Source organism: Ochotona princeps, chromosome X (assembly GCF_030435755.1).
Source record: "Ochotona princeps isolate mOchPri1 chromosome X, mOchPri1.hap1, whole genome shotgun sequence".
NCBI lineage: Eukaryota > Metazoa > Chordata > Mammalia > Lagomorpha > Ochotonidae > Ochotona > Ochotona princeps.
This window is the reverse complement of record NC_080865.1, coordinates 17,440,685-17,467,390: the sequence shown is the minus strand read 5'-3', so window position 1 is coordinate 17,467,390 and position 26,706 is coordinate 17,440,685. Positions and strand designations below refer to the sequence as shown.

Sequence of the window (26,706 nt, the reverse complement as noted above, 5' to 3'; positions counted from 1 at the left end):
CAGGGAAATCTTGCCCAAAAAATCGAAATGTTGCTTCAACGGGTCTGGGGCAAAACTCGAGGTATTACGTGTTTAATATGCTCCCAGGTGATGCCGCCAAGGACCAGAACACCACTCTTGAGTATATAGGGGACTCACTTGGAGTATATGTGCCAGGTGTGCGAATACCCAGTTTCAGCATTTCTGGTCGGTGTCCCTTCCGTCTCCGACCTCCCTCCGGGAGGGGAGGAGCCGAGGGCGGAGCGGGAGGAGTGGCGCGGGGCCCGCGTGGGTCCTGTCGGTGATCACCTCGGGCCCCTTGGAGAGGCGGCGGGGCTGCGGCGGCGCAGGAGGTGGCGGGTCCGGCGAGGGCGCGGCCTCTGGGAGGGGGGAGCACGACGCGCGTCCCCCCCGCGCGCGCCCGGGCCACTCGGGAGCCTCGCGCAGCCCGCTGTCCCACTTGGCCATCCACTCCGGGCTGCTTCCTCGCGCCCGCCTCCTCTTGTCACCTCTCGTCTCATCTTTCTCGCTCCATCCCCCGCCGCATACACAGCCATCCGAGTTCGTCGGAGAGCCTGAGGCGCTGCACGGGGCTTTCAGGGCACACCCTTCAGCGGTCCCCAGCTCGGCTTTTGGGGGGCACGGGCGACAGCATGGACACCAAGCGATGCTTCGCTAACCGCTTCGATGACTACCAGGGCAGCCTACTGGCGGGCCAGTGCGAGGAGGCGGTGGCGCCCTTGGTCACCGCCACCATCGAGCGCATCCTCCAGGAGCTGCCCCCGCTTGGGGGCGGCGCTGAGGCCCGGGGTGCCACGGCCACGGCCACGGCCAGCGGCTGTCAGGGGGGTCTGTACAGCGGCGTGGCTGGGGTGGCCTACATGCTCTACCACGTCTCTCAGAGCCCCCTCTTCGCCACGGCCCGGGAGCGCTACCTGCGCTCGGCCAAGCGCCTCATAGACGCGTGCGCCCGTGCTGAGGAGTGGGGTGAGGCGGACGCCGACACCAGAGCCGCCTTCTTGCTCGGGGGCGCGGGCGTGTACGCCGTGGCCACGCTCGTGTATCACGCCCTGGGACGGTCCGACTACGTGCAGCCGCTGGGCAAGTTCCGGGCTCTGTGCGCCGTCTGCGCGCCGGTCTCCTTCCTGGAGTGCGGCTCCGACGAGCTGTTCGTGGGCCGCGCGGGCTACCTGTGTGCCGCGCTGGTGCTCAAGCAGAAGCTCGCCCAGGAGGTAAGAGGCAGCCCGGCCGCGGGAGGGCGCTCGCCGCCTGCCCGCCTCTGCCCTGCCGCCCTTCCCGGACTCCCCAGACTACCGCCCCCTGCGTGTTCTCCGGTTCGCTTTGTTACTCTTTGTCTGCCATTTCTCGTCTGTTGAGGTTGAGCTCCTGCTTTTGTGCGGCTCCTTTTTTTTTTTTTCCCTCGCTTTTTCCTCATCTTGGCTCTTTGTTGTGTTTAGCGCCGAACGCAGCCTCGCTCGGGATTCCTCTGTGCCCCAGGGTCCACAGCGTGACCCTTTCGAGTGAAATTAGAAAAGGAAACACCTCCTAGACTAAAAGGAATTTCTTTCATTTGACCCTGCTGGTAAAAGCTGAGGCACCCTGAAAATGTGCAAGGACTGGAAAGTCACGGACCTTGGGCGTGGGGGGGGGGGGGTGCGGGCTGTGAGGTTGTTTCTGCCCAGCCGTAGGTCGGCTGTCCTGGCAGAGTTGCCTACTATTTGACTATTCGACTCATTCTAGAGGCTCTTACAGACATGCTGACCAAAATTTACCCCGTAACCCCGTAGGTTGTTGTGGTTTTTCGGTTTTAGCTTTTTTAATTTTAAAATGTGTACCTAACACAGACCAGACCACAGCATTGCAACCGGGCAGCTTGCTCCATGGCTAGCTATTCCGTGTCTTCTTGAATTTCACAACTATGCATTTTTTTCCCCTGGATTCGTTTTTGAATGCAGCATGTAGCTATTGGAAGAGAATGTGCCAGTTTCCGTGGAGTAGGAGGAAAAAAAAAAAACTCTAAAAGGATCATAGTAACTAGAACTGAAAGAGAGGCGCTTTCATTCATAATCCACTGGAGGCCAAAACTGTTCTAGACAGGAAGTGACACATTTGTCTTGGCTTTATTTGGGTGAGAAGGGTGTCTGAAGAAAAATTAAAGGCATACAGAGTATTTCAAAAGTGTAATTAACTCAGATAACCTCTATGGGGTGGGGACAGACTTGATTTTTTTTTTATAGCAGGTGAGGTTGATTCAAGTGAGAAAAAAGATTACTAAGGAACGTGAAAGGTGCTAGCAGGGCACCAAATGTCTGGGTGACAAAGTTGTCTTGAAATATTTCAGTCCCGCTTCTGAGTCACTGTTATCTGCCAGCAGTTTCCTTAGGGCCCTTGCAGTTGTATAAAACCTTTTGGAAGGCCACAGAGCTATTTACATCTCATTTACATTTCATTTGCATCTGCTTCCCAGACCTTGCAGTCTGGTGAAAGGCAATTCTGAAATGTTTTTGCCAGTTGTTTTCCTAAAGCCTGCGCCTTCCCTCTTGCTTCCTTGGGGCCTTTTCTCCAGTATGGTGAAAATGGTGGCAGGGGGTGAGATGCACCAGGTCACTCCGGAAGAAGCAGACCACAGGTATTCTTTACCAAAAACCTGGTGGTGCAGGACTAGTGGAGAGTTCTTGACGGAGATGTTCATTAAGAAGGCCCTTTTGCCCTCCTGCCCATCCGGCTCTTTCTGTACTCTGCAGCTCCATCTCCAAGTCCCAGCCAGCACAGCGACTTTGCCTCACTAGATGCTCCATAAGCCTTGGTGAAATGGAACTCCCAACTGGTGCCATTTTCCTGTGGATAATCTGACATTTGCGTGCCAGGCTGCTTTCCCTCATATGTCATTTATCTTCTCCTTCCTCTGACAGGTCTTTCACATATTACTGTCGTTTAGGTTCCCCCCCACACACACACACACTACCTGATATCTCCTTCCTACCTAATCAATAGATGAACGACTGACTCACCTTGTCCTGAAATTAGTACCATGTACTCTGAGCAGGATTCGCCCACTCAAGCCATTCCATCCGACTGTAAAAAAACAATTTTCTGCCCCCCCCCACCTGTTTTCTTATAAACACTTTTCATTGTGTGGCTTTCCAACTCAACATCCTGTGATAGTTCATTATTATGCACCTCCCTCCCCCCACCAGGGGTTTCTCCTTTACTGAAAGCTACAATACTTAAAATGGCCGCCCAGGCCCCCACATGCTCCAACCCCCTGCGTCCCTCTGCCACTTCCCGGGCTCTGGTCTTCAGGCACGCTGGCCTTGTTGTTGGAGGTGTTCTGTCTCAGGGTGCTCACACTCTTTGTGCTGTCGGCTTAAAACACTTCCCCCAGGTATTTTTTTGACTCCTTCTCCTTTCCTGCCTTATTCAGTTTCTTTGTGTTAACGAGATGGAATGTAAGTTTCACCAGGACAGAATTTTTGTTTCTTTCATTGCTGTCTCCTCAAGCACCAAGACGGTGCTCAGCACGTATTTAGAGAACTTTTTTTTTGCTCTTTTTGCAAATACTGTCTTTTCTAAGAGTTGGTTTCTCAGTTTTAATGATATCTCACTTATCGATATTCACCCTTGTGGTAATGCTTTTAGCATAATTTTTAAAGATATCTTTTCCTTTTTGCAGGGACTCAATATTTGTTGATTGAGTGAATGAATTACAATTCTTACAATATTTTCCTCAGATAAACATCAACCATTAGACCTGTGCCTCTTAAATCTTTAAATGTGTATAGGCATCACCTGCAGATTTTGTCAATAAAATACTAATACTGAATAGGCTTAGGATGGGGCATTTCTAGCAAGTTCCTAAGTGATGCTGATGTTGTTGGCCTATTGACCATGCCTTAAATAACAAGACGATGAATACTGCACAGGTTTTGGCATTGCACCAGCCTTATCTATTAAGGCATGCTAAATGATAGCAATATATGAGGGTTGATGTGTGTGTCGTAAGACTGTAATTTAGAATGCTGATTACTACAAGCATATTTCTAAAATTTCAGGTGACATAGGATAAAAAGATATGTTTATTTCACTGAGAAAATTTTGAAACCATGTGTGTAAGTGTATTCTACCAGTTTCCATTGGAAGGACTCACAATGGAGACTTCTCTCACATCTTATAAACTAAAAATAATCATGCTCCTCCTGGAAATTGATAGAATGTTTTGACCTTTGGAATGTTCCATGTAACTCTGTTTCCCTCTTTGAGTTGGCTTGTAAGACATGTATGGCAAGACTCATGCTCCACATAAGCTAGCACACAGTGCCTTATCCGTGTATATTTTTATGTGTCAGTATTTATCTCTGGGCTTATGTAGTTTGTTCTTTTGTGAATTTACCCTTTTCTGAATTTTATCCTTCCCATTTAGTTTTAGAATGTTGTTTATGTTTGTAAGATTCAGAGACAAAAAGGCTGTGTTATAAGCAGAGACAGAATCACTCTATGCAGATACTATACTTTCATTTAACTTGGTTCTCCTGGGGCTATTCAAGGCAGTAACATTGGGAGTTCATTTGGCAGAGATCCTTGAGCAATGGGGCACTGAAGTCTCAAAAAATCTTATGTTGGGTTGTTTCTGCCTTTCTCTGATGGGTTAGAAACGTTGCAAGTAATAGTGGCAGTATTAAGGGGAGGCCCAAGACCCCAGTTAAACTAAGTTTGTCACTTAGTGATCTTGGTTAAATTGCCTAATATTGTGAGCCTTAATTCTGTCATTTGTAAATGGCTTAATAAAAGTTTCTTCAAACAGAAGTGAACTAGGGGCAGGTGGAGACGGGAGGTCTGCTACTCAAGATAGATTGGTAGGCAGGTTTCTCGGTAGAGGTGATGTCCTGTCTCATCACTAGAACACAGAATGAAGTGACTGCCAGGAGAGCAGACATTCCAGGTAGAGAATACAGCAAGAACGGAGTGCTGGAGCTGGGCAGCAGCTTGGAGAGTTTAAAGAAACGGAAAGAGGCTAGTGTGGCTGGGGAGAAAAAAAAGACTAGATGACAGAAGAGCTCAAAACTACGGGAGGAGACTTTGAATAGGGTCCAGTCATCCTGCAGGGTGAGGTCATAGTTAGGAGTTTACATTTGTTTCTTGCTTAACCAAGGGAAAATCTGTATCTTATTTGTGTTTTAAAAAGATTTCCTTAAAATTCCTCTTTGGAGAAGGGATTGACGATATTAGGACTGATTCCAAGGGCTTGGTTATAGAGGGCCCATCCTCCCTTTTGTACCAAGGATTCCTTTCTCTTTGGTGAAACCTATGGGATCTTCCCTTAGAATAAACTTTTTGAATTCACAGCATAAAACACATAGGATTACAAAGGAAGTCAATCAGATTGCAGTTCAATTACCAAAATATTTTACGAATGTGTGGGGCAGTAGCATATATGTGTCTTTATTAACATGTTAATCAAATAATGCTTTACTGATTATGGTACTTTTGAAATAGTGGTAAGGATCAAAATTATTTCAAGATTTAATCAACAGCTGCAGTGAAATATGCATGTATCTATGATATTGATAGGTCACAAAGTCCCCAGTACTGGTGGTTTGTAGTCTACATTTGTGATGGAAGGAGGTGCTGAATTGTTTAATTGCAATGGGACATATATAAGCGTGGTTCTATTTTCCCAAAGAGGATTGATTTGAAAATTGCTACGATGATTAACCCTAGATAAAATGTCTAGCATCATGTTTGGTGTATGGTAGCTGCTTAATGAAGTCAGTAGTAGTAGTAGTCCTTTTTGCTTATGCTAACAGAAAACCAAGGTAAATGTGAGCATCACATAAAAAATGGTATTCAGTATATAGATATGTCTTCCTGTTGTAATTAAAGCAAAATGATTGCTGAGCTATTAATTGGGCACTCAGCTTGCTAAGGCAGGTGGCTGGCAGCTGTAAAAGTGGGGATGCTTTTAGCTGCATAACAGAATGTCCAATAAAAAGTGATTTAAATGATGTGAACATTTATTACTTTACTTAACAAGGAATACATCACTTGACTACTCAAGGATTAGTTTGGCAACTCAGGGGTTATCAGAATCCAAGCCCTTTCCAGCCATTTTTTTTTTCTACTAGTCTCACAGTTGAGCTGTGTCAGCTTTCGTTGTTGCAACTTGGCTGCTGCCACTCTAAGTATCATGTTTCTGTACAACTAAAGTACAAAGAAAAGGTCTGAAGCTTTTTGCCCACATCACTTTTATCACGTAGAACATTATATCCTAGAAGAATTTCCTTTCTGACTCATTGCCTAGCGCATGATCTCTGGCCAAATCTAGTTGCAGGGGACACTGGGAAGGACAAGAAGGAAAGAAAATGAAAATGGCTGCTTGGTGGCTACCAAAATGTCTGCCCTTTGATGTCCCTTGGCAGGGTCTGTCTGTGAGTTCCCAACTCCTTTATGCGTTCAACACACTTGAATGTTTCTATTAGTATTAATTAAAATTTGCTAATAAATTTTGGAAGCATACATAATGAGATTCATTGCTTTAATTTTTCAGTTTTCTTAAAAAACTGTTCCTGGCATACCCACAAAGTAGGTTAGTCACAGGACATAGAAAGGCATAAGACAAAATAGATATTTTTTAATTAATAGCTTTTAATGTGTACTTTCTTTGACCAAAAAAAAAATGGTTTATACCATAAAATACCTATGTTTTTATCCACTTGCCTAAATATCATATGTATATTTTACAGCCTCCTTTCTTGTTTAATATACCCTGGGGATCTTAACACATTATTGCATACAGAGATTGAAATGTTGAAATTCAGTCATAGTTTTTTTCATAATATGTGTTTTCCATGAAGTTTTTGAGGAGCTCTCACCAATTTAATGAGTAAAAAAGGAAAGTAGAGGTTTCTAGGCCACAAATTGAGAAATATGTCCCTTTATTGTTGTTTTTCAAACAAATGCATGTTACTTCATTCGTTGTTTTTGATTTGAGCAAGTGTGTGTTGCACATTGCCTACGTAAGTCCTGACGTTTGGCCTGAAATGACATTACGTTTGAGGAAGCCGGGGTTTTGTAGACCAACTTAATCTTCTAATTGCCTGATTATATTCCCTCCAGAAAGCAGAACGTTTCCATGAGCTACAGCTTGGATCCTTGTTAGTCATGACCCAGAACACTGTAAATGCGAAAAAGATGTCAGAAGAACTAACAATGATTGATTCCACTAACTTCTATACACTGTTGTAAGCAGTTTGCATTTATTATGCTACTTTTTTCATGCACCTGTTATTTTACTTTGAAGCTGACAAATAGTGATTGTGGGGACCACAGCTGTGGTGCAGCATGCTAAGCTGCTACTTGCAACACCGACATCTCATTTAGGAGTGCCCGTCAGAGTCCCTGTTGCTCCATTTCTGACTCAGCTTTATGCTAATGTCCCTGGGAATCAATAGAGGATGGCCCAAGTACTTGTTCCCTGCCATCCACATGGGAGTCTTGTATGGAGTTCCCGGCTCCTGGCTTTGACCTGGCTTAGCCTTAGTTTTTGTGGGCATTTGGGAAGTGAATGAGAAGAGAGAAGATCTCTGTATTGCTCTGTATTACAAATAATGAATTTCAAATAGTAATTATATATATGTTTATGAAGTACAGTGTGATGTTGCTTGCATATATTGTGGAATGAGTAGATCGGACAAAGTAACATGGTCATCACCTCGGATATTTACCATTTCTTTATGCTGTGAACATTTAAATATACAGTTTTGAAATATATAGTACATTATTAACTATAGTCACCTTGCTGGGCTGTTAAGCAACACAGAATTAATTATCCTTCCTGTGTAATTCAAACTTTTTACTTTTTAAAACAAAAACTTGTACATTTTAACCAATATTTTCCTTGGCTGTACATATTGCCCTGTTCTAGCCTCTGATAAACACCATCTTACTTTCTACTTCTTCGTTTCTTGTTTCCACATATGTATCACTTAGTACTAATGTTGCAAGGATTTTGATGCAAAAGATGACAACAACCTTGTTTCTTGTCTCACATCAAAGAATTTCCTTGTGGACAGTTTCAGGTGCAAAGCAAGATTTTATTAAGAGAGAGTGAGTGAGAGAGAGTTCTCCTGCCATAGTGACAGGAGGAGGCTGCAAGGGAGGAAGGACCCAAGAAAATGGTGGAAGTGGTGTCTTTCGTGCACCATCTCAAGGAGGGGGCCAAATGAGTCAGAGGGGAGAGAGGGGGAGTTCACTCACAGTGGGCTGTCGGGTTCCTGGTCAGCAGGGAGTGATGGGCTACCCCTCCTCCTATTCTCAGGAGAAGCTGAAATCTCAAGCACCAATTATTGCTTCCTCTTGATAAAAATTCCAAGAGATGCAAGGTGACAATTTGATCTGGTCAAAGATAGATGGAACTTCCTGACCCTTTTTATGTCAGGTAAAACTAGTACTCGGGCAGGTGGAAGTCACATCCCAATGGGGCTCCTCCTAGCAGCCCAGTTGCTATTCTCATGGGAAAACCAGAAGCCTGGAGGAACTCTTCTTTCCAAAGGAGGCAAATACAGCGGGGAAGCAAGATTAAATATAAATATAAATGTAAATATAAATATAAATATGGATCAGAGGCCCTAACTGTCTGTTGGCCCATCTGACTCGTTACACTAATACAATCTCATGACATGGGCAGCATTACTATCTCCAGCATACCCAGTGAGGAAACTGAGTAATGGAGAGGTTGAAGAACTTGTTCCAAATCACACAACTATTCAATCATCGAGACAGAGCTCCACCTCCTGTGGCTGGTTACCACATCTATGGCTTCAGTTGATGTTCCTTACATTTTAATGTGTACACAAAGCACAGCACCTCGTTAAAAATAAAAATTTGACTCAATGGTTCTGCAATCAGGCCCACAATTCTTATCTCTTGATCATGCCATGATTAATGATTCATTGAATGGGCTCAGATACAAAGATCTACATGACTATTTTCTCCAAATTTCATGTGATTTCCTATTAACAAGTTTGATCCCCCAAGCTTGGTGATTTTCAACAGTTGCCCTTATTTCTGAGAAAATCCATCCACAGATGATACAGTATTAGCTCTCTGGTGTGTAGTTACAGGGAAGGAGAGGTTCATTGCCTTGGCATATCTCCTTGCAGATTTAATGATTCTGTTAACATCTGTTGAAAGAATGAATGAATATATGCATTTATTTTTTTCTGAATGAGTGTAATTGAAGACTTTATACAAAAACTTTTTAGAATTCACTTAAAAGTTCCAATAAACCATAATGTAGCAGTTTAAAATTACTTCCTATCTGTAAAAGAAGACACTTCACTACAGTATTCATAGATAAGATAGAAAGTATGATCTTGCTGCCACTCTTATTTTAGAATGACATAAAGTATTGTTTCTACCCCAACTCCAAATATTTAAATTGAATGATCTGATATTTCCCTGTGTTAGGAATTATTATCACAAACCCACACACCAGACACAGCAAGTCATATAGGAGGTCTTTATTTGCATGAGAAGAATGGCGAACAGAGCAGAGAGAGAGCATGAGGGGCTAAGCCTTTATAGCAGCCTTAATAGCAGGGGAACGTGTGCCATGGAGATGGGGCTGTGAGAGATTGATGGATAGGGCCATAGGGTACGGGGCCACAAAGTTACAGCAGATTGGTGGAGAACAGGGCTACAAGGTTCAGATATCTAAAATGGCCCCGGGTCTCAGATGGCATGAATCTTATCAATCTTCAGAGCCAATGTTTGAATCAATCCTTATACCCTTCTTATTTTAAAATAATTTTTGATATAGTGATTCAACTCCAAACTTGTATTACAATTATCTGAAGAGAGTGTGGCTCAGAAAAATGTTATTGAGTAAATAAATTAGAGAAACTGCACAATATAAGTTCTTTTAAAGGCACTAACTAAAATGCCCAGTGTCTATAGAAAGCTTTTTAATGGGATTTTCCTTTATTTATTGACCCCTGAATATAAAAATGTTACAGCATTAATTTCTTATTAACTTCTTGCTAGTTTCAATTTTGCTGTTAATGAATGATTTTTATCATATGACTGACAGTTACACAATATATAATGGATTTCCTCTTTTGTGTTTCTGAGTGGAGATGAAGTCTTGGTAAATTGGCTTAATAGTTCATGATCTGTCCAAGTCAGTGTTGCTCTTCATAATTCAGTTTTACAATTTGGACATTGACTAATGCAATAACCTACAAACAAACAAAAAAACAAAAAGCAAGTTGGTCATTGACTTAGAGTCTTTAATTAAGTATAGTTGCTTGGATGTTTGTTTTTCTTGTAAAAACTTGTTCTAATGCCTTAAGTGGTCTGTAGACCACTAAACTGTTTATTTTTTTAGACTTATTTATTTTTATTGGAAAGTCAGGTCAGATTTATAGAGAGAAGGAGAGACAGATAGAGTATTTCCTCTGCTGGTTCACCCACAAAATGGCTGCAACAGCCAGAGCTCAGCTGATCCAAAGCCAGGGACAAGGAGCTTCTTCCTGATCTCCCACAGAGGTGCAGGGTCCCAAGGCTATGGGCCACCCTCTATTGCTTTCCCAGGCCACAGGCAGGAAGTTGGATGGGAAGTGGGGCAGCCAGCACATAAATTGGAGCCAATATAGGATCCCAGTGCTTGCAAGGTAAGGATTTAGCTAGCTGAGCCATCGTGCTGGGCCCCACTTAACTGTTCCTAATTAGTTACTGGAGAAATTCACCAAGATAACAGTACCCATTATTTTCTTGGTGCCTCATGGACAAAGTGAACTTTCAAGGAGTCGTTTGATCCATTTTTTATTTTTCCAAGCTGAACAAAGGAATGCTTTGTGTAAGGTCAGATTTCCCTGTATGAATAGCTTCAGCCACTGAACAACTCAGACAAATGAATGACTTTGACACATTGAAATGCGAGTATTGCTATCTGGGCCACAAAGAAGCTGTTTCCCAGGTGAGATATAAAGGCTTTCAGACTTCACTGGTGAGAACACTGTCTAAATACAAGGCGGAGAAACAAATATTGGTCATAGTATTAATATGCAGTTAGTGTGGAACCATCTGCTGGTTCCACTGCCTTACATGGGATGAATTCCCTGTGCTCAGTGGTGTGTTGAAATCTGGTGTCCATGGCAACCAAAGCATCACCAGTCTCAAAGCAAACACTATGGGGACCAGGTGAATCTCCACCCACACAGTGAGTTTAGGAGGAACTAAATGTTTGACAGACCTTACAGCTATCCAAGGCTGAGAGATCCAACCAGGAGAGAAGTATTGTCTTCACAGACATTTCAGGAACTCAATCTAACTTTTCAAAATACTGTCTTTTTTCTTATGAAGTAGAGAATTGCTCATTTATTACAAAATACATCTTGAAATAGGATGGAGTCTCAATGAAGGCATGAAAACAAGGTGACTCTGAATTCTTAGATTTTAGGTAGCTTTAGGATTGAATCCTGGCTGTACTGTTGTAGCTGATTGATTTTAGGCAAGTTACTTTTCATCTTTAGGTCTTCCCTCTATATAATGCAGTTCAAGAAGCACCTAGCTCCTATGTGTTCTGCAAAGAGCCACTGAGGATGTTCATGCAATATGCTTAGCAGCAAGCGCCTTAGGCACAGGGTAAGAGTTCTGTATGTCAACCACTATTTTATTGTTAGTTTGAGTATTATTAACATTCAAAGGGACTCTGAACTGACCAGATACCATAGGTATATTTTTCTGATGTTCAGCCAGTCTGTTGAGTATCTCCTGTAGGGGTATTCAGAGGTGCTATGTGCCTGATTGCAATGGAAAAGCTTTGAGATTTTCACAGAGAAGCCATAAAGGGCTGGAGGGAAATCTCTGCCCTGCCATGCCGTGGATAAGCTGAGCTGCTCAGACAGATGATATGTCAAAGTGAATTGAGTGGCTGAACATCACCCCTCTAAAGGAACCTGTGTGCTAGCCTCTGCACTATCTCCAGGGAAAGGGCTCTTCTTTCCTCCCTTGAAAATTTTAGGCTCTTTGCAGACTCAATAAAGAAATTGTCTTTCTCATGTCTCTAACATGTAGTCCTTGGAGTAAATCACCCAATTGGCTTTAAGTTACTGAAAATTACTTTTTACAGGTGATGTTGGAATTTTTTCTTGTTCTGTCAGTGCTTCCCCTTAATATGCTAAGTGATGGATTCAAGGAGTTTTTGCTTGCTCTTAAGTTCTCTTTTTTTTTTTCTAAAGCTTGTTTGCTTGCATGGCACAAATCCAGGATTTTAGAGGAATAAAAATAATTGTGACTCTCATGACAGTTTTAAATGAGTTTCCTCAATAAATGTTCCAGATCATGTACATTTGGTAGCTTGTTTCTGAAAAGGATTAATACAATTAATGATTCTGTTATGTGTTTCTTCAGCTCCTGGGCCCAGAAATTTTATTTTCCTGCATTAATGCACTTTTCTGCTTGGATTTGAAAACCGGTATAGACTCACTGTCAGTTTCAAAAACTTAAATTTCTATTTCACTCCTATTTATATTCATCTACAGCATAATGCTTTTAATATTAACTATACTATTCTAAAACAGAGCTGCAATTATGACTTCTCTCCCTAATCAGCAAGATGTCATGCATATTCATTAGTTGTGCTTAAGGTTTTCAATACCATATCAATTGGGCCTAGGTCTTGGCTTTATTCTCCATGTGATGTTTTATTTTTCTCTGAGGCCACTGTTTCTTACCATGTATTAGAATCCCTGGAGGGCTTGTTAAATCATATGTGACTGGGCACTATTTTCAAAGTTTCTAACTCAGTGGGTCTGGAGTTGGGCGTAAAGTTTTCATTTTTTAACAGTTCTCAGTAATACTTACTTCTGGCTATCTGGGAACTAAATTTTGAGAACTACTCACCTAGACTGTACGTTTAACATTGGCTAAACTTCTCTGAAACATGGGGACTAGATGAGAGCATGTGGTGGTAGTACCACATACTACTTATAATTGTCAGGAAATAACTAGTGGGTGTTTGGTACAATGATTATGATGCTGCTATTCCATGTTAAAGTGCCTGGATCTGGGTCCTGCATGCTCTCCACTCAAGCTCCCTGCTAATACGTTCTCCGTGAGACAGCAGGTATTTTGGAATTGCTATAGACATGGGAGACCCAAGTTGAGTTCCAGGCTCCTGACTTCAGCCCTGGCTATTGTGGCCATTTACAAAGTGAACAGTAAATAGGAAACCTCAATCTTTCTCTGACAGCCATTTTTAATTTAATTTAATTTAATTTAATTTTTAGCATATACATAGAAATTATACATATGTATATTATATCATGTAATGTTTTGATACATGCATAGATTATATGATGTCCATTCATGGTAAATGTCTGTCTCCTGAAATTCTTGACATTTATGAAAGCTTTTTTCATATTTTAAAATATTTATTTATTTATTTTTATTTTGAAAAGCAGAGTTACAGAGAGGAGAGACAGAGAGGGAGCTTTTTCAACTGCTGATTCACTTCTCAGATGGTCTCAATGTCTGAGCTGAGCCAATTTGAAGCTAGCAGCCATGAGTTTCCTCCAGGCCTCCCACATGGGTATAGTGGCCCACGGACTTGGCCATCTGCTGTCTCCTCAGACCACAAGCAGAGAGCTGCATCAGAATTGGAGTGGCTGGGAAATGAACCATGCCCACATGGATGCCAGTGCCATAGGCAGGAGCTTAGAATGCTATGCCACCATGCTGGCCCCAGAGTTTTTTTGCTTTGTTTTTGTTTGTTGGTTTGTTTTTTATTTCTAAAGGGAAGAAGTTTATTTGGTTCATGGTTCTGGAGGCTGGGAAGTCCAATAGCATGATGTCAGCTTATGCCACTTCAACTTATGATAAGAAGCAAAAGGGAAAACCAAACAAAATATGAAAGGGTTTGTAACCTTGCTTCATCCCAATTCCCAGTAACTAATCCAGTCCTGTCAGACTGTATTTATTCTTCATTTTTTAGTTAGCATTTCATGTAAGTATGGTATATTTGCCGTATTTAGCCAATCATACTCAGCTTCTCCTTATTTTTTGTGCAGGCTCACTCAAACCTTCCCTACCTTCCACTCCCCACTGCCAGCCTGTGCTAGTTACCAATCTGAATTCATATTAAGGTTTTTTTTTTTTACTCCCGCATGTGAAAAAGATTTGATGTTTGTATTTTTGTGTCTGCATTATTCCACTTAATACAGTGTCCTCCGGTTCCACCCATTTTACTGAAAATGACAGGATTTTATTCTTTTTATGGTTGAATAGCATTCCATTGTGTATTTATGCCATGTTTTTTTCTTTTTCCAAATGAATGAGAGTGGGAAGAACAGGAAGCAGTAAAGTACAGAAAGACAAACGGGTACGAGGCTAGACTTAGCCTCAACCCATATTTCCTCCGTAAGGGAACTGTAGAATGAAAATTACACTCTAAACTAGAGGCACACTCTTGTGCCAGTAATTAGCTCCAGTTGGAGCAGTGGACTGACATGTGAAGTTCCACTTGCTACCATGGCACACTTCCAAAGTGGCTTTTGTAGCTTCAAAGTAGGATTCTAAAGAAGGCTGCATGTGTTAGAAGCAATACACATGGTCACTGGAGGATGAATTCACAGAAGTATTAAGCATTTGGCTAGGGTGAATAGGAACACCCACAGTTTCTTTGCTTGTACCCTCTAGACCTTAGTAGAACCCTTGAGATTCACTTCTTTGACAGATAGAATTAAAAAATAGGCCTTGACGCTCAAGGCACAGTCAAGGGCAGAGATGAGGATACTTCACTGAAAACAGCAGGGTAACATGAAAGTTTACAAGTGTTACTCTCCTCCCTCCCAAACTCTAACATACAGCCTTTTCCTCACATAATCTCCTAGGATGCTGGCAGCCACATTCCCACCAAAGATTGAAGGAGATCCTTTGATTGTTAATATAGTTTAAAAGTAAAACAAACAAGCAAAAACAGAGGTACTGATATTTAGAGAACTTCATTCCAAGATAAATGCAGTTACACTGTTGCTATTTTACAGTAAAGCCCAGCAATCAGCTGGATCATTCTGATACCCAGAGTTCCCAGTGACGTTCTTTGAGGGTGAGACTCTTAAGTAAGGACTCTCAAAAGAAATTTGAGGGATGGAATCATATACGAAGCATGTGATTATAACAAAATAAAAAATGGAACTTGGAGAAAGCAGGTAATACTAGAAGTCTAGGAAAGCCTTCCAAATGCCTAAATCATAAATCAATATTTTGATAAAGTGATAACATGTATACACTAAATGCAGGATGTTATTGAAAGAAACAGTAAGGTAAGAGAAAAGATCTCTCAAAAATTAAAATATGGTAGCAGAAATAGAGGCAATTCAATTAAAGGTTAAGAGCAATGACATGTCTGTGAAAGCTCAACCAAAAAAGCAATAATGAGATTTATAAAATGAGAAAATATTAATCAAACAAAGTCCAAACTCTGTCTAGTAGTCACTCTCAAAAGAGAACAAAATAAGTCAAAAGAGAAAATTATGAGTATGAAAACTGTTCTTCGTAAGTGAAACACATAACTTATCAGGTATGCAGGGCTTTGTGGCACATTGGATGGAAAAAGGAATAAAGAGAATCTAAGAGTTTCTAGAAAGAAACAGCAAAATTCATTTCATAATAAGGCTTAGCTCTGGATTCTTCAAAGCAATTTAGGAAGCTACCAGACAGTGGATCAAGGCCTGCCAAATTCACAGGGAAATTATTTCTCAGCTAGAATTCTCTCAAAATCATCAAGCAAGTGTGAAAGCAAATATCTTTAGATATTCACAGTAACAAAAAAAATCTCAAAACTTTTGTTTAGACTCATCAACAAGAGAAAAGAAATCATGAGTCCAGAAAAAAAATGAGATCACAAAAGCTGGGACATCAGTACAGGTTGGGTCCCAGAAATCTTCTGGGGGGAGGATAGGGGACCGCCCCAGTGGCAGCTGGGCATTAATACCAAGGAAGGAAAAGGTACGAAAGGAAGTAGTAAAAAATGTACCATGGTGTTGCTCAATGAATACTGATTTGGCCAAATAATGTGGTAGAACATTTTGGATGGATAAGAAAGAAGAAATATGTGTGAAAAGATTACAAGCAAGCTAAATTTTCATGTTCCATGTTAGCCGATTAAAACATGATGCATAAATGAGGAATATCAAGAATTGTAAGGATGTCATTTTAAAAATATGACATCACTAGAAAAAATTACAGAGATAAGACTGCTTAAATTTTTCTTTTAGAGGAATCAGAATATGGGTGGAGATGGGTGAGGGCAGGAGCCTGATCTTATTTTGAGAAACCCTTGACCTTTGAACCTGTATGTGCAGGTATTGTTTTGAGACATACAAACATCAAGGACTGTTTCTTAACTGACCTTCCCTGTCCTTTCTGGCAGTGATTTCTCCACAGTTTATGTTTATAAAATCTATATTTTCATTTGATAAAGTAGAAGACATAGATTGTCCACTTGTTCTTCTGAGTCACTCTCCAGATTCCTGCAATGTCTGATGGTGAACCAAGCTGAAGCCAGAAGCTGGAGACTTGAGCAGGGTCTCCCATACAGTTGCCAGGGACTCACATACTTGATCAATAACCTGCTCCCTACAAGGTGCATTTGAGCAGCAAGCTGGAATTAGGAGCCAGAGCCAAGACTCTGCTCTGCCCAAGCACTCCAGTAGTGATGTGTAGGCATCCCAAGCTATGTCTTAACAGCTGCACCAGATATCCACCCCCATAGTCTGATTTGGTATTTGTATTCGCCATGTTACTGCATTGTGAAATTTTAAGAATAACTCTTATTGTGTATAATTAAGGTATGCAACACAAAGTTGTGGGCTACGTATAGATAGTAGAAAGGATACTATAGTGAAGCAAATTAAAGCTTTTATCATCAAACATAGGTCCATGGCATTTTTCGTTTTTGTGGACACCACAGCTAAAATAATCAGTTTAATACCTATGGTCCTAAGGTTATGCAATCATATCTAGACCTTTTCACCTCACCTATCTTACTTTGCATTTACATAATGATTATAGTGTTAGCCAAGACCATGTATTGAATGTCATAAAAATCATGTGGTCATTTGTAGATAAGTTTTGTCAACACATATGTCCTCATCAAAAATGCCTTGATACCTCTCTGGTATCCTTACACATCATACTAAATTAGGTTATGATTTCATTAAGTAATGGCATTTTATAAGTTTAGTCGAAGGCTCTATGTAAACTCTAATCTTAATATAGTTTAGACAGTTGTGCCTTTTCTAATATTGAATAAAATATTGAGGTTTACAATGTTATTTATTAAGCTTTTACCCAGGAGCAGGAGGAGAGCTCAATAAAAATTATTACAAAGGGGAGTGTGGATTATTAGAATATGATGCAGATTGGTTGACTGATTTATATAAAGTAAGAATAATGATTTTTCATGGCATGGGATCTAAGATGTTCCAAAATCTTAAAATATTTCCAGCTCACTCCAATCAATAGTGATTAATCATTATATAGAACATTAAGTTGCTAAGAGTGGTATGTGTATATGTATATATATATATATATATATATATATGCTGTCCTATTAAATTCTCACAAAATCAATTTAAGATATTATTGCTTTCATTTTCAGAAAAGAAAATTGAAAACATTGCAGAGAGATTAATTTTCACAAGATTATATGGTTGTAAAACAAGATAATGATAACATAAATTGCCCAAACAAGATATTTTTGATAGGTGTCAACCAGTATGGAGTCTAAAATAACAGATAAATTCAAACCAATGTTTACTTAAAGGACCTATCGAAGTTGAGAAGAGATTGAACCTGATTTTGAACCTAACTCAAGCTATTCTCCAAAGTTCTGGTCTTTCTGCTTTTCTGGGTTGGTGGTATCATTATGTTAAATAGACATTCTCATTCTCTAAATCGGCCAACAAATGATTTAATAGATAACAGTTGTTTCCTTCTCTTGGGCGAGCCCAGGGAGTGTGTCAAGCTTCTAGGCTGATCTTAGATTCAGCAGTGAAACTATCTTGAAAACTCAGAGGGGGTAGTGTCTGCATTCAAGTTCAGATGAGAAGTACCTGAACACAGCATGATTTAAAAAAATAAATAAAATTTATTTTGAAAACAAAAACAAAAACCACCTAATAATGCAGTGAAAAACCACAATGGTTAAGTATGTGGATCAAAAGTTAAGTTTCAAAAGGTGAGATAGATTATTAAGCAGAAAGTTTCTAAGTACCACAGTTATTTCTCAAATTTCTGGGTTTTTTTTTAAGATTTATTTTATTTATCTCAAAGGCAGATGTACAGAGAGGAGGAGAGACAGAGAGGAAGATCTTCCGTCCAATGAAGCACTCCCCAAGTGACCACAACAGCTGATGCTGTGCCGATCTGAAGCCAGGATCCAGGAACTTCTTCCAGGTCTCCCACACAGGTCCCAAGGCTTTGGGCCGTCCTCGACTGCTTTCCCAGGCCACAGGCAGAGAGCTGGATGGGAAGTGGGGCTGCCAGGATTAGAAGCAGTGCCCAAAAGGGATCCTGGCGTGTTGAAGGCGGGGACTTTAGCCACTAGGCCACTGCGCTGGGCCCCTTCCCCGTTTTCTTTTGCTATGCTTCTTGTAAGTTATTTTTCTTTCTTGCTCACTTTCCCTGTTGTCTGTCTACTTCTTTGGGTGTACTGTTGACTGCACATTTTATGTTCATTGTCATGCTACATGTTTCCTTAAAGAGCTTCTGCTGCAGCATAGCTGGGTCAACTCTCTCAATCTCCACTGCCTTTTCCTATTACTGAGTAATAGGTGCCTTCGTGGCTGTCAGAAAATTCTCAGTGCCAGTGAACAATGGAATAAGTGTGAATGAAATGCTTTTAATTTGCTGAAACCAAGTAACTTCCTTTACCTGACGCCCAAGTATAAAGTCTTAAGAAGGAACAATCCACATCTGGAAGCTAATTCTTCACGAGAGCTGCTACCTAAATATATTTTCACTTTTATAGATCTGACAGTGGAACCACTTAGGATTAGATATTTGATGGACAAAATACATGCTTGGTCATGAATATTGTCATATTTTTACTCACAATCAGCTTTTTGACAGCTAAAGAATGGCAAAATTCTACTATTTTTACATTACAAAATGGGAAATGTACCTAGCTTGTGACAGGTAAAAGTGATCCATTTATACATTTCTCTGGTGACAAATAGAACTCTCTAACTCTTGACATTAAAAAGATACCACTTAGGAAATGGTAATCTTGGACCTGTACAATATCTGACATCTAAGATGGGTTTTATTTTGCTTTTGAAAGTAATTCCCATTATTGCTGTATTGCTGTGGGTGAGAAAATCTTGTGGCTATTTCTGGACTTTCACCTCCTTCTATTTAAAGCTTGCATCCACTCCTGATAAACTGCATATTGACGGCTGTCGGCACTTAATCAGCTGTTAGACTCTCTTTAGCTTCCTTATTAGAGAAGACTTATGTTTTTCTTTAAAAAGAGGGGAGAAACTAATATGAAAAATTTTCACTTTAATTCATTTTTAAAGATTTATTTTATTTTTTATTGTAAAGTCAGATATACAGAGAGAAAGGGAGACAGAGAGAAAGATCTTCCATCCACTGGTTCACTCCCCAAGTGTCCACAGTGGCCAGAGCTGAGCCGAGCAAAAGCCAAGAGCCTGGAGCTTCTTCCAGATCTCCCACACCAGTGCAGGGTCCCAAGGCTTTGGGCCGTCCTGGATTGCTTTTCCAGGCCACAAGCAGGGAGCTGGGTGGGAAATGGTTCAGCCAGAACACAAACTGGCATACATATGGGATCCCGGCTGATTCAAGGCGAGAATTTAGCCACTAGGCAATCATGCCAGGTCCTCACTTTAATTCTCTATCAAAATATTATCCCCCAAATAATTGTTAAACAGTAGAATCAGATCTGGTTTCGAAGTTACTTTGAATGCCTAAATAATCCTTTCCATGGTAAATGAAGAGGCACTCGAAGAAATTCATTAAACTAGATCTTGGAAGAAAAAGATGGATGCTCAAAATTTTTTTCTGTGGTGCACTGTGACTGATTGCAGATAATGTGAGTTTTATTTAGCTAAGTGAAGCTTTTCATGGCGCAATTATATCTGATTGGCGTACTCAAGTATTGAATAACAGGTGACTCTCCATCAATATCCCCTGTAGTCACAGGTTCTAAGTTCCTAATTCTTCTCCTTGGTGCAGGGAACTTTTTAGAGATTTGAACTAAAGCTGCTGTGCCAAATGACTTTTAACATTTAAATTTCAAGCTTCAGGGATTTTACGTATTCTGTCAGGCAAGCTGTGTTCCTGTCCTGGTGAACCAAGCGTGAATCAAAGAGAGCAATATTGCTTTGATTTCTGTTTCTGCCTATTTTTTTTTTCTAGAGATTTCAGGCAAAAGGTAGTACTTTCTGAGTGGACGCTGGTTATGTAGCTCTGTTCTTTGACTGTTAAGATGCTGTGATGCTTTTGGATATATCCCTCAATGCCTTCTCCATTGATTGCTAGGGATTTCTTTGTGTTTGATTCTTTCCAGTTTCACTATAGTATATGCAATGTAGATTTAATTTAAAATGTTTTATTTTTTGATATTGTGACTCTTTTGTTTATAGATTTCTGTCTTTGATGAGTTCTGAAAAAATCTCAGCTATTATCGCCACAAATATTCTCTTTTCCATTTAATTAATTTATTGATATATAATTCATTTAGCACACATTTTACCCATTGGAAGTATACAGTTCTGTGGTATTAATATATTCACAGAGTTGTACATCAAAATTAATTGGCGGCGTGTGCAGCACGATGGCTCAATTGGCTAATCCTCAGCTTGCAAGCACTGGCATCCAATATGGGTGCTGGTTCCTGTCTCAGCTGCTCCACTTCCCATCCAGCTCCCTGCTAGTGGCCTGGGAAAGCAGTGGAGGTTGGCCCAAAGCCTTGGGACCCTGAACTCATGTGGAAGATCCAGAAGAAGCTCCTGGCTCCTGGCTTCAGGTAGGCTCAGTTCTGGCTGTTGCATCCATTTTGGAAGTGAACCACAGAATGGAAAATCTTTCTGTCTCTCCTTTCTGTAAATCTGATTTTTCAAAAAAAAAAATAAATATCAGTAAATCAATTCATAAGATTTTTGTCACTTCATAGACGTTTGAAGTCATTAGCAGTCACTTCTGTATTTGTTCCAACTCCTTCCCCTAGTCCTGTTGTCTTAAGAACCATTAATCTAATTTTTGTCTCTATGAATTTGCCTACTATGGACATTTCATAAAGATAGAATAATACAATATATTGTTTCTTATAATTGACCTTTTTTAACCAAGCAGAACTTTCAAGGTCTATCTCTATTATAGTATGTATTAGTATTCCATTCATTTTTATTTTTGCCAATAATTTCCAACTGAATTTGTAGGACGAGGCATCCTAATGCTGTTTTGCAAAGTTTCTGCTTTCAGTGATCACGTCTAGTGAAGTTAGAATAACTTCTCCACCTCTTTACTTAATCTCTTTTCCTTGGTGAGCTTTGCAGAATGCCATGGATTTCAGAGCTGGCACAGTGTAGGCTGAAGGGTATGTGACTATGTGATTGTGTTTGATTAAATGTTCACACTCTTCTTAGAAGCGCAAATAGTACATTTTACTTCTCAAGTGAATTGGTGCCATGATTGGGTGTGAGTAAGTTCTCAGTTCTTCTGAGAATGTTCTGGACGATCTGTTGACAGCATTTTAGGGTCTGACTGTTCAAATAGCACAAATGCCCAAGGCAACTGGAATAACCTAGACAGCTTACCAGACTTGTGGGATATTAGTGATACCTCATCAAGGTGACAGGAGGACATGCTTTTCATGAAAAACCTGCACTGCATATCCATGACATACTTCCTAACAACAACAGTTGTCATTACTGTCATCTTAAGGAGTATGTATTAACTCCAGGAATCTTGACAAGTGACCTTTTAGGAACAAATTAATACCTTTGGATGAATCAGGTAGATTAACTATGGCTACCACAGTAAAAATAACTTTCCTTCTTGCTGCCATGGCAAGTGCTGCAAATTTCTGCAGTATCTATAGGCAGTCACTGTAGCCTGGGTGAAAATCAGCTGCTTTTTCTTCACTTGTGTGGGAATCGTTACTATCTCCCCAATTCCATGTGTTATAACACGCTAAAGGCATTCTTAGACTTCTAAACCAGCGCTTCTCAAATGTTAAATGCACCTGAAGCATCTGTAGAAGTTGCTCAAAATCTGGGATTGGGCTGGAGATTCAGTGTTTCTTTTAAGAATTTATCATGGGTGGGGAACATCTGGCCCATACTCATGTAATGCTGGTAGAATCATTTGGTCTGGGCTTACCAAGGCAACCTCAAGTAGGACTTGAAATTCATTAAATCTATGGCAGGCTGATTGCTAAGTTGATAATTTTGTATGGTTCATGAATGATATAAATATCCAAACTGCCCTTGACGGAATCAATCCCCATCTCTGTTTGACAGTGTTCCTGCTCAAAGGGCCATATGTTGAGTGGCAACATGCTGAACATTTTTGAATAACCATCTTTTATAGGATAACCTTTATTAGGAACTAAAAATTGGGACACTGATTTTACCTTTCTTGAGAAACAGCCTGGCCTCCCAAAGCAGTCATCACCTGCATCTCTATGTTTAACTCATGAAAACATTTGGCTAAGTCTATGGAGAGTCTTCACATTGGAAACAACTCATTTTTTATCTGTGTCCTTTAAAATCTTTATACTTCGGTCAGTAAAAGTGTCAGACTTGTTTCAAAAATTTTTGTTGGAGTGAATGGTTATCATGAATGTCACACTAAAGATAATTCCATAGCATAGTATCAGAGAACTTTTATTCACCTCCCAACCAAATCAAGAAAATGTAGGCTCATGATATAACACTTAATTACATCCGACAACTTTTGACTTGTAAGCAATGACCACCAATGTATGGGTTCTGCTTTACTAAAATTACGATTCTATTGCTTACTGTGGCATTAGGTAAAACAAAAGGAAAGATGTCATTAACGAGCTTCTGTGTGGACATTGCTTGCTGGGAGACCCTGATATGTGTTTACACATTACAGTAAATAACATGATTATTTTTAGACAATGAGATCTACTGAGGGTGATCTGAGGGTTAATTCTGAGCTCTTTTCTTGGCTGAATGTGTCAGTGATGGTTTTAGCTGCAAATGGCAGAAAAATCTGATTTAGGGGCTAAAAACGGATAGCATTTCTTTCTAACATGTAAAGATGTATAGAAGCAGGCATCTGCTGGCAACTGCTCAATGAGCTTGTGGCAAGAAGGCTGGCATCTCTGCACTCTCCTCTTCACAACTCAGGATTACAGAACATATGTGTAAGCTCTGAATACTTTGTCTATATTTAAAACAAAAATAAGACAAAAGACTGTGCCAGACCGCTCTGAACCTATCTGGGAAGCCAAAGCCGTCCATTACATTTCCACCAAATATTCTCCTTGTATAAGGGATCTTTAGAAGTTTAATGGAAAATGCATTTTATGAAAAACCCATCCATGGATTTCAATAAATGCCTTTTAGTTGCCTTTTTTTTAAAGAAGTGAAGTATCCTTGTATCTGTTAACCAGAACCAGTCACACAAAACTGACTGAAAAAGCTTGCATTTATCTGGGCTACCTTGAAAACTATCAATTTTATTAGCAAGATAGAATGGATAAATGGTTTTTGGGTAGGCAATGGTGTACTGTGACAAAAGTAACAAGAAGTGAAATTTCCCTGCTTGTTATGATTAAACTTAATTCTTAGCAGAATTGAATCTTTACTGGAGGGAAAAAGTGAGTGAGCCAAGACCAAACAACCTTTCAACATTCCAAGTCGAATCCTTCATGTGTTATACATATGAGTTTTGGAGGCACAAAATCTACCTGGATTCAAAAGGGAAGGCAGATGGACCTTACATTGTGCCTCCGAAGCAGTTTGTGAATTCAGCAATAGAATTGCCAGAGTCATAATTACAGTGGCATCGCTTATCCTGCAATTTTACTAGACAGTTTGAGTGTTAAACGGTTTGTGTTATCAGGTTAATGAGTCCCTAATGACATTGAATGCAAACTCTTTGCTATTAATTGTAATTAGACTACCTCTTGGCATGCTTCAAGATTCAATTTGTGATAAGGAGCAGTTGATGAGGCCTTTTGATAAAGAATGAAATAACATGAAGCATGAAAATTAAGGGAATGTATTCCTTTTAAAAATGTCCCTTGGACATTGAGTCTTTAAGTAATAAACATATTTTTGATTTTACATATGCATTTTTGCTTTTCATTTTTCAGCAACCTTCTTTATCTACTAAAGTTAATTAGACCTGTGTTAGACCAGAATTTTGCACACTATTGAGCTTGAGTAACTGTTTCTGTCCTTTTTTTCATTTAACCTTAGGAAAATAATTTTATTAGTAGGTATTAACTCTTCTTTTGAAATAAGGAAAAATGCAATTTTGATTGGAGGGATAATTTTTCCTTTTAATTAAAAACTGTGTATATGGTCAGAATCAGGCTTTCCAGCTTGGCTTTAGAACGTTTTGAAGGTGATTGCCTCATTTAATCCTCTTTGTGCTTTCTGGCTCTGCCTTAGCTCATACATTTTTATCTGTGGTCTAGTCACTGGATGAAAAGGATTGATTTCTGTGTTGCACAGGTTTTAGAATTTGGATAAAAAGTGAGATGAAAGGCAAATTTTCATTTTTTCCAATCACCTAAAGGAAATGGAAGTATATTACAGTTACCAGTAGAAGGTCTGCCAGGGGATAGTGATTGTGAAAAGAAACGGGCAGGTTTCTTGCGATAGATCTTAAACCAAGTGATTTATTCTTACCAAAGAATTCCCTTTTCAGCTTTCAAGAGAATGAATCAAATACCAAATGTCAGGCTCTAAGGATTGCAGGGTCCTGGTGGGTTGGTGTGGCAGACATACCAGAGACAGGGATTTCATGGAAGACCTCCGAGGGAATGAGCTGAGCTTCCCGACCCTAGGACATGTGAGCATTTGGAGTGTTAGCTTCTCACTTGACATTGGGACTTGTGCCCTGGTTGACATACTTGTAAGTACCATTCCCTCTTTTGTGTCAGCACGAAAGTTGAGTTTAGCTAGTTCTACCATAGCTCTTGGCCATTTGCATCCCAAACCTTACAGGGATCGTGAGCTCTTTTGAGGGCAGGTTCAAGACCTTATATTCCAGAAGACAAACAGTATGTTTCGGATTGTTCATCACCACCAATAGTGTCCAAGAAAGTAGTTAATGACTGAAGAGTACCACTATGGTTTTTAGATTGGAGTTTAAATCTATATTCTCATTGCAAAGTTGTGCCTGCTTCCTTCTGAACCTAATCGACATGTGTTGGGAGAATTTGTGGCATGACTTTGAAATGTGCTTGAAATATCTTGACCTTTACTTTTCAGAGCACAATGATTAGAGAAAATCTGTCTGCAGCAGTAAAGGGGAAAAAAGATGGGCGTGGGGAATAAAGAAAAAATGTTGAAGTTTATGGGGAGATACATTCAGGTTTTAAGTTATCTTTACACATTGCTGCCTAAGAAATGTACAATAAAATAGGAGGCTCTACTGTTCATGGGAGATGAAAATATTACCTCAGCTCTACAAAATGAGATTGTAATGTTGAAATGATGCCAACCTCCCTATTGGGCAGCCTGCCAGCATCTCGTCCAGGCTCTAGGTTCTTTCTTAGCTGGCCCAGCGTCTGCCCTTCCTGCTGTTTCCCACCTTGCCAAAGGCTCAGCCTCACTGAGCCATGTGAGAATCTGCCCTTTATGTACTTAAGCAGAGAATGATTCCAACATTTCAATTGCACTTCTTGTAGTGAGCTGGAGAGAGAGAGAGAGAGAGAGAGAGAGAGAGAGAGAGAGAGAGAGAGAACGGACAAGAAATATGACAAATGTTGGATTTTCAAGCCAAAATGTGAGGGCTCTTCTGAAATTAAGTAACCCACCTTTGAAGCCAATGGCCTCCCTCCAACTCCTTCTGGCTTTGAAGCGGTAGTCAAACCTGCTTTTGTCCTTAGAGATGCCATCAGAGATTGCACAGCAATTTTAGCTTTCAAACACCTAGTATATATTAATTGGAGAAATTTTAAAGAGCTTTTCAAGCTTGGACCTCTATGTAATCTGTTTACAGCTGCATAACAAACTGCTTCAAAACCTTGTAGGTTGCATGTTGCTTATTATTATTACTGACAAGTCTGTTGGTTATCTGGTGTTTCTACTGTTCTGAGTTATGCTTGGCTGATCTTGCCTAGATCTGTGCATGTGTCTGAAGTTTGCTTAAAAGTTAACTGACACAGGCTGATCTGGGATGGCTTCATTCCAGTGACTGATTGTTGGGTGGTGTTATAGAATAGGAGTAACTGAATTCCAAGAGCATGTAAGACCTCTTGAGACTTAATTGAAAGGGTTGTATCACTACATGCTTTTGAACAAAGCAAGATATGCTGTCAGTCCAGTTCCAGGTGGCAGACAGCTATACTGCACCTTTTGCTAGTAAAAAGTACAAAGTAAATTTGCAGGAGCACATGCAGAAAAGGATGCGCTTTTGGCAAAAATTTGCCATCTACCATCATATATGTGATGTCAGAGGCAACATGAAGTACCACCTGGGGCATATATATGT

At 40.3% G+C, this 26,706-nt stretch overlaps 1 protein-coding gene across 1 annotated transcript in view; it reads left to right on the top strand.

Moving 5' to 3' along the window:
* Positions 1 to 319: 319 nt before the first annotated feature.
* The window catches only part of LANCL3 (LanC like family member 3), a 98,407-nt gene continuing 72,020 nt past the window's right edge, over positions 320 to 26,706 (top strand). Inside the window, exon 1 of the mRNA XM_004587837.2 lies at positions 320 to 1,211. Coding sequence (XP_004587894.2) covers positions 633 to 1,211 — 579 coding nt within the window. The 5' untranslated portion in view covers positions 320 to 632. The remainder of the gene's footprint in view (positions 1,212 to 26,706) is intronic.